This window comes from Theobroma umbraticum, unplaced genomic scaffold, assembly GCF_002168275.2.
Source record: "Theobroma umbraticum cultivar Fairchild unplaced genomic scaffold, ASM216827v3 scaffold_30.0, whole genome shotgun sequence".
Classification (NCBI taxonomy): domain Eukaryota; kingdom Viridiplantae; phylum Streptophyta; class Magnoliopsida; order Malvales; family Malvaceae; genus Theobroma; species Theobroma umbraticum.
This window is the reverse complement of record NW_018397254.1, coordinates 12,988,477-12,996,579: the sequence shown is the minus strand read 5'-3', so window position 1 is coordinate 12,996,579 and position 8,103 is coordinate 12,988,477. Positions and strand designations below refer to the sequence as shown.

Sequence of the window (8,103 nt, the reverse complement as noted above, 5' to 3'; positions counted from 1 at the left end):
TATTACAGATTTTGTTATCATTAGTTATGGGTAGTATTATTATCAGAGCCCATTTGACATTTGGCATTACTTGTGAATTCAAAACCTAATGAATGTTATAGATGCCAAGAAGATTAAAACTAAAAAGATAAAACGTTAAAAACCAATCTTTTATTTCTTTTTAATATAGATATATATATAAACAAAAAAAAGAGCAAATAGCGTAGGATAATATTTTCCCAATTAAACACGTTAAAAATCAAAATTGCAAATATGCACCGAAAAGATTTGAAAATTGGCCTGCCAAAAGACAAAGCAAGAAATGAGGCCCACAACCCGTTTGTTGCGTGAACGGGGGGGCACAGCCAAAGCACCCATCACGAGAGAGGTGCAGAGAGCCGACCCCAGTTTTCAGATTAGGTGAAGATTACCCCCTCCACAGTCCCCACCACCTTGATTTGGGGGCCCACCCCTTGCCAGTCCCGTATTCACGTTGTTTAAATGTCCCTCTTTAATCAACTTCATAGTGTTTGTTTAATACAAAATTATTTTTGCTTAGTAGTACCAAGTACGAACGAAGAAATTCATTAGTCAATTATAAAATGTCGTGGGGCCGGCTGTGACTGTGTCTGCGGTCGTCAGAGTAATTTTGGGCACGTGATTACGTTGCCTCTGTCAAACTTGCAATATATTTAGCCAGGTGATTCTTGCGTTCACGGTGTGCTGTGATGTTTATGAGGCACCATCCAACGACAGCTAGCTCTCCACTGACTTGCCACTTTGCCTAAAAAGACTCTGTACCAAACATGATCTTACACCACAGGTTCCTAACAACTCATTGACCTATCCAAATCAGCATCACTTTCATTTACCTATATATTTTCTTTCGTCTCTCATCAAATAATGATGAGGGTCATTAACTAAGAATCGCTGACACCTCGGGGATAGGGTGAGTTGGTTTATTCTAAGAGAGCTTAATTGTCAGATCATATATGTATCTACTACATAGTTTATGAAACTGAATTGATTTGCACAGATTTAATGAATTTTCTTTTTGACCATTTCAAATTCCGTTTTCTTAATTTAAATCTATTGCCCTCCATCTTTGATGTCATAATTGAAGTTTTATTTTAATGGCTTCTTGGGCCTTGCCCCTCCGTCTACCGCCAACCAAAACACAAGTCTTGAATTGAATTATATTATTTAATGGACCCGAAAGGGAGAAGACTCTAATGTCTTTAAATTAAGTCTCAATCCCAAATGTTAACATAGTTGGGGGGAATGAAACATTGCCAAGAAATCCAAACCCTAAAGTATAATGGTATTGTAATATAATGGTATTGTGAGTAAGGTTATCAGAAGTATTACATCTCTTATTGTTTTAACATTTTTCAAATAGCATCTTATTGTTTCGTTTTTTTCAATTAGCATTTTATGAAGATCTTTTTTTTTAATTTACATCTTTTGGATAATTTTTGTTCTCACAATGGATTAGATTGTTAATTTTATTTAATAAAATTACAAAATATTCTCAATTCAAAAGTAATCTATTTCTTTACACTTAAAGATATTTTATAATTTAATAGACAAACTCAATATTCTAACCTCTTGTAAGAATATAAGTCATTCACGGAGTGTTAATTGTGAAAAAAAATCATAAAATATCATATGAGAAAAATTAAAATTATAAAATAAATAAAATTTATCTTAATAAATAAATAAATAAACAATAATCATGAAAAAAAAATAGTGCAAACATGTAGAGCTCGGAGAGTGGAACATAACTGTCGAAAAATCATCGAAAAGCTCGAATTATGTGGCTTGTACGAGCTGACACGCTCTATTTATGCACGTGGGCCTTGCTGGCTGGCATCACAGAGCTTTCTTCTTCCTTTAGCTGGGTCAACCCGAAGGACTCATTCGGGTCTATTACGATTTTTTTTTGCCATTGAAGGCCAATTTGAGTTCAAATTCCTTCAATTTTGGCTTTGAAACACCATAAAATCAATCCCTAATGAATTTAACCTTATTCTTCTATGTTAATTCGAGATAAAACAAATCAATTTGGGTAAACTTTAAGAAAAATTCACGTGAAAGTTGTGAGTTTTAAACTCGAAAATTGCAGCTGCTTAGTCTTGATGAAATTCACAAGTTTAATTAGGTTTTATGGCATAACAATATTTTTAATAAAAAACAATAGCCCCAGGGTAATTTTACAAAAATTACACAAAATCTTTGTTTTCTTTACCCAAAATCTTAAAACCTACAACCATTAAAAACTCAATTTCATAAACATGATTTCAATTAATTACACAAATATAATTGGACCAATCCATAATATTATCAATTAATCATGCTCATAATTTAATTGTACTATATATAAAGGAATTATAAATTTTAAGAGTGTAATTACGTAAATTCAAAAACTACATGGGGCATTAATATGCAGTTACAAATTATGTAATCAATATATAGTTCATTAAGATTCTAAATCCAAGCTATGATCGCATTGGTATAATTAATGATACATATCTAGAACCTCTCATAGAAATAGTTTAGAACACACAGAAAATATATTCAATTCTTTATCTATTATTTTGATAACGAAAACAATACTAATCAAATTAATTGCTAAACCTAATGCTCTAAGATCCTTCTCTTTTTCTGCAAAACACTAGAGAGGAGCCCTTCCTTCATAAATTGAATCTTTAATTCTACTCATTATAAGATTTAGGTTTTTCAATACAATTTTATATTGTTAAACTCATGTATAATATTAAAGTTTAGCCTACTTGATTAAATCATATTATGCACTATAATATTGTCTTATTATTAAGATCAAATTAATTTACTTTGATTCGGCAGAAGGGAAAAAAATGGATAATGTTAATTTCCATTTTAATTATTCAAGAAAATCCAACAAGATAAATCACGTCTTCCATCAAATAATAGCTCAATGGAGGGGGTAAGGGGGAATGAAACATAGCAAAGAAATCCAAACTTTAAGGATATGTTTAGTTCATAAAATGGAATAGAGGAAAGATTAAATTGTTATCATGTGATGATAGAATAAGACATGAATAGAATAAACTAATTATTATACAATTTGGTTTATAGAATGAAATTATCATTTTGATATTATTCTAATGTTCAATTCGTAAAAATGGTTTTGAAGTAATAAAAAAATTAGTAAAAGAAGAACAAACATACCGTTTATAATAATTTAATAAAATTTTAAGAGCTTTTAAACTCATTATCTTTTGGGCAATAAGTATGTTTTTACTAAATTATAATTTAATAAGCTATCATTAAAATGTTAATAATATAATTTTTTTATTTTAATTTCTTTGTATTCTTTTATCGATTTTCATTTTTTCAATTTTTTCCTTTTTTCTTATTTTCTTTCTTTTTCTGTAATTCATCGCCAACTACCACCCGAGATGTCTTCAATGCAATGGAGTGTCAGTTTGACACTATCAACAATCAGATCTAGACATTGAAGCTTCGACATGGAGGAGGACGCTAATTGCTATGGAGGAAGAGGGAAAAGAGGGTTTGACGGTGTTGGTCGGTGAAGGATGACGGTCGTTGTGGAGGAGGACGATGATAGTGGAAGAGGTTTAGATAAAGGAGTGAGGCGAACGAGGAAGAGAGAGAGAAAAAAAGAAAAATATATTTTTTTTATTATATATAAGATAGTAACAAAATGATTAAGAACATTTTTGTTCAAAAATACTTTTGATCTATTAAGACTCGTGTGAAATAACCACTACGAAGGGAGACCGTAATAGAACGACAATTCTGTAATTAAAAGATGAACCAAATATATATAAAAAAAAACTATACATATAAGAATATAAAATAGCAAAATAATCATTTCCTTGGACCAAACAAACAATAAATATGTAGTGGCGGAGTAGCCAGGATGCAGGGGCAAACAAATGTTTCCAGCATACATTCAATGCGGAAAGCATCAAAGCAAGGAAAGCTGTTGGTAGCGCTTTCAGACGATCTGACGCATATGAATCTGTTGCTCCACACAGACTCCGCCTTGAACAAATTAAGCATTAAACTGATGTCATTCACGTGTAACATGACAGACTCCAGTTCCTTGTAGCTGATGCGTCGAGCAACAAGTTTGATGGAACACTGGAAGTGACAACATGATTAAATGCAATAGTAATGAAAGGTTTAGCTACTGTACTGAGCTTGAGACGAGAAGCATAAGAAAAACATTGTTTTTTGGATAAAGGGTGACAGAATGGATTTTTGGAGAATAACATTGGATTTGTTGTTTCAGAATTTATATTTTAAAATCTTGACAAGAAACAAAAAGATTAGTAGTGATGAGGCGATGAATCCACGGTGGCTACAAAAAGGATAGGAATTTTCCATTTGCTAAAATGAAATTACAAAGGGGGAACTTGTCAAACAAGGAAAAAATCAAAATGGTCCGACCTCCTCCCTACAAGTCCTAATCAAAAGAAATATCTTTGCTCGCATGCTCCATCACATTAGTCGAAGTCAGTCATGAGAAATAAAACAGCGCCAGGACTGACCCAAACCACATCACGCAAAAAGGTCATATGGTTCGACCTGCTGCTTTTGTTGGTGGCACAGATTCCACGTGGAAGGCGTGTGCGTTTTTATGCAGTAAGTACCAAACCCATCAAAGAAAGACAATGAAACGGGCCCCACCTCTCTAGAATCTATCCCCCTTTTTATAACTTTCTCATGCATCTCGTGAAATGTAATTTTCATTTATTGCTCGGCGCTCCCCGCCTCTCCATTTATATTCCACTTTCTCGGCTTCCTTTTTCTTTAAATCATAAACATTCTCCCTCTCTTGCTCTTAGCGGGAACCGATCAACGCAGAGAAAACCCTTTTTCTTCTCATTACTCAAGTATGTCGAGAGCTACCGTTGAGCTGGATTTCTTCGGAATGGAGAAAGAGAGCTCCTGCAAATCCCAGTTCCAGAGATTCCTCGATCGCCGTCGAAGCTTCCGAGGTATTTTTTTTAATGGTTTCTCTTTTTTTTTTCTTCTTTTTATTGGATGATTGTGTTTTCTAAATTTTGCTGGTTAACTTGAACAGGTCTTCAAGGTGCCATTTCCAAGATGAATCCCGAGCTTATCAAATCTGTGATAGCCTCTGGTTTGACGAACCAGAGTCAGGAAAATGTGAATCCGATTGATTCGAACAAGTCTTTTTCGGTGCCTTCGAGCCCGAAAGAAGCTCAGAGTCTCCTTCCTACTTTACCTGTTCTTAGTCCTGTAGCCAGGTGCTCAATCCTTTCGTTGCTAATCTAATTTTCCTTGATGTTTTGTCTTTTACATCAAAATTGAGTTGAATTGGTGTAATAATATTTGTGAATATTCTTTTATTCAGGGCTACTTCTGAGAAGGGTCCTGAAACAGCTCCCCTGACGATTTTCTACAAGGGAACGGTTTCCATATTCAATGTACCTCGAGACAAGGTTTGTTTAAACGTTATCTGTCTGATTAGAATCTTTAAAAACCTCATGTTTAATTATCCAAAGGAAGAGAAAACCTTATGAATTAAATTTCGAATAGGCGAAGAGCATCTTGAAACTTGCGGTTGAAGGAAGCTCCAAAAATGCTGAATTAACAAAGTCAGAAGTTGCAACTCCTTCAAGCGATCAACGACAGCTGCTGGAAACTCTTAATGGAGGTTAGCGTCTGTTATTTTTTCTGTTTTTCTTCCTTTTTATTTATTTGTACGTGAACATTCTGATTTCAGATGAAAAGAAGTTTAAGTATTTTTGGAAAAGTAAGCACTTGTGTTGGATCATCATGCAGATTTGCCTATTACTCGGAGAAAGTCTTTGCAGAGATTTCTGGACAAGCGCAGAGAGAGGTAATTTTAGTCTCCTTTGTTACTAGTTGTAGCGTAGAAAAGAACGTTCCCGGATCTCGAATTCCAACGTCTGGCTTAGCAAGAAAACGTGCTTTTTTTGTTTTGTTTATTATCAAAAATTCAAAAATACTGCAAGCTCGTCCACTCTTCCTGATACTTTGCTCCGCGGCAAAATTTAAAGTTCAGCCAATAAGTTGTAATTCACAAATAGATCATTGCGTCAATTCAATCAACGTATGATATTTTGAGATGGGAAATTCTTATATTCATAAAAATCTCCCTCCTTTGAAGCCCAGGAATGTGATGGATCTCAACCTGGATCAAGTAAAAGCCTAATCAAAGGTAATTTTGCTTGCTTCCATGTAACCACATGAAAAGTGCAAGGGGTGGGCTCATATTACGTTTTTGTTTAACGACATAGGATAGAAACGAAACTAAGTCAGCGAAAGGTACCAAAAAAGAAAAAACACACACGGTGTTGACTGGGGGAGGCACATGGACCGTGACAGAACCCAACGTTTTTTTAACCAGGAATTGCCTTTTAATTTTTGGATTTGCCGACATTTATATTTATGGATCCAAATCGTAAATGGAAATTTTAATTAATTAATTTATATTTTGCTTGCGAGAAATTATTTCTGGCATAACTTATACCATCTCTGTCAGATGGTAACACGTGGTCTTTGAATTCTTTACAGGTTGACTTGTGCATCCCCTTATGGTTGCTAGTCGCTGCCCCGCTACACCTAAGAAAACGCGTATTCGGTCGGACAAAAGGGAGACCCAGTCATTCTAAGCCGGAGGTTATAAAGAAAGGACCCGACAGGAAGATAGTTGGTAGAGGTCTAAGCTAATTGTGACAGCCTTTTTCATCCTTTTTGAGGGATAAAATACAAATGGAATGGCTAAGAGTAGGGACGGTGTTTGAAGTTTGAGAGAGGCAAACGTTTTTGGTGAGAGGGGGTGTTTGGCATTTATTCGGTGCCTGCTTCCTCCTCGCTTTCCTAATGCTTATCTCTGCGTGGGGTTTGAAGCCATTCTTTTAATTTTCGTGGGTTGGCACATGCTGTATGCTAAGCTTTCTTTCGAAAAAGATACCTTCTTCGTTAGTTGTCTAATATTAGCACGTGTTTTAGGTTTTCTTTGTATTTATTTTTGTTTCTGGGATGCTGGGTCCCACTCATATAAATATAGACTCAGTTGGTGCACCGAAAGTATCACACGTATTGAAAATGTGCTTTAATTGTGATGGAAAATATCTTTGGACTAACTGTCACGTAATCGTTTTTGTCTAAAGGCTCTGTTTTCTTTTATTCGCCGGGTGGACTGATTCTGCCCTTTGGTAGGTAGCCCTTGCGGCCCGCCCGTATACATGTTAGATTATGAGCATGAAGGAAAGGAATTCGGGTATCCGTCCGATAAGTGTCAGGATTCAAGTAAAATTTTGAATGTCGTCTATTAATTGTATCATAGCATCAAATAAGGGTGCATTTGTACCTGATTACACCTTACTTTTACATTCTCCTATCTTATGTCCTGTCCTAGATAATTAATTTTATCAAATGACAAAATTTGCTTCATATTTTTTTCATAAAAGTCGAGAATGGTTGCTAGTCTAATAAACCAAAAAGATCAAAAAAGAGTTTTACAAGTTATTTGATTACTCTTTGGCCTAGTAGCATTAGCATGCCCGCCAATTTGGAAAATTCAAACAAAGTTTGGCTCTTCCTTCCTAATCATCTTATTTTTCTCGTGGCCTTAATAATAATAAAAAAAGTGCCACACAAAGCAATGGTACAAGACTCAATGATGGAGTGGGCTGGCATGCCTCTTGTGGACAATTTTTTTTTTCTTTTGTTTTCTGTAAAGAGCAAAAAGAGTAAGAAAGCGTATCTGACGGGGATATGGATTTTTGGGTTCCAGTCTAATTCGCTTTTGGTAGGTCGACTAACCGAAACATTAACGTTGCGTAGCCTGGACAATCTTTTTCTAAAATCACATGCATTCTGCCTCATTATTATTCTCCTAGTCAATGATAATCAAAGCATTTGGCATCTCCTTTCTCGTCCATTTAAATTAAATCATTCAACAGTTTCACAAAAGATTATTTTGACCAATTTCTTACACTTTCAGAATTTGTCCCTTGAATTGAACCCGTAACTCCAGGTTAAAGGACTCGCAGCCAGGCCGAACCCTGAGTGATGGGCTCCGGCCCAAAGTACTCTGAGTGGGAGGGTTTTCTTTTT

The 8,103-nt window shown here is 35.0% G+C and overlaps 1 protein-coding gene across 2 annotated transcripts; it reads left to right on the top strand.

The window, feature by feature from the left end:
- Positions 1–4,735: 4,735 nt before the first annotated feature.
- On the top strand, positions 4,736–7,065 carry JAZ10 (jasmonate-zim-domain protein 10). 2 transcript variants are annotated; one of them, XM_021431371.2, is made up of 7 exons: positions 4,736–4,988; positions 5,075–5,261; positions 5,369–5,456; positions 5,554–5,671; positions 5,800–5,857; positions 6,154–6,199; positions 6,556–7,065. In XM_021431371.2, exons 1-6 carry the CDS (start codon positions 4,886–4,888, stop codon positions 6,191–6,193), a joined length of 594 nt encoding a protein of 197 aa, XP_021287046.1. In that variant the 5' UTR covers positions 4,736–4,885; the 3' UTR covers positions 6,194–6,199; positions 6,556–7,065. The 2 variants fall into 2 exon arrangements, with proteins under 2 accessions (XP_021287046.1, XP_021287122.1); XM_021431447.2 differs by lacking the exon at positions 6,154–6,199 and having other exon boundaries at positions 4,738–4,988.
- The last annotated feature ends 1,038 nt before the right edge of the window (positions 7,066–8,103 follow it).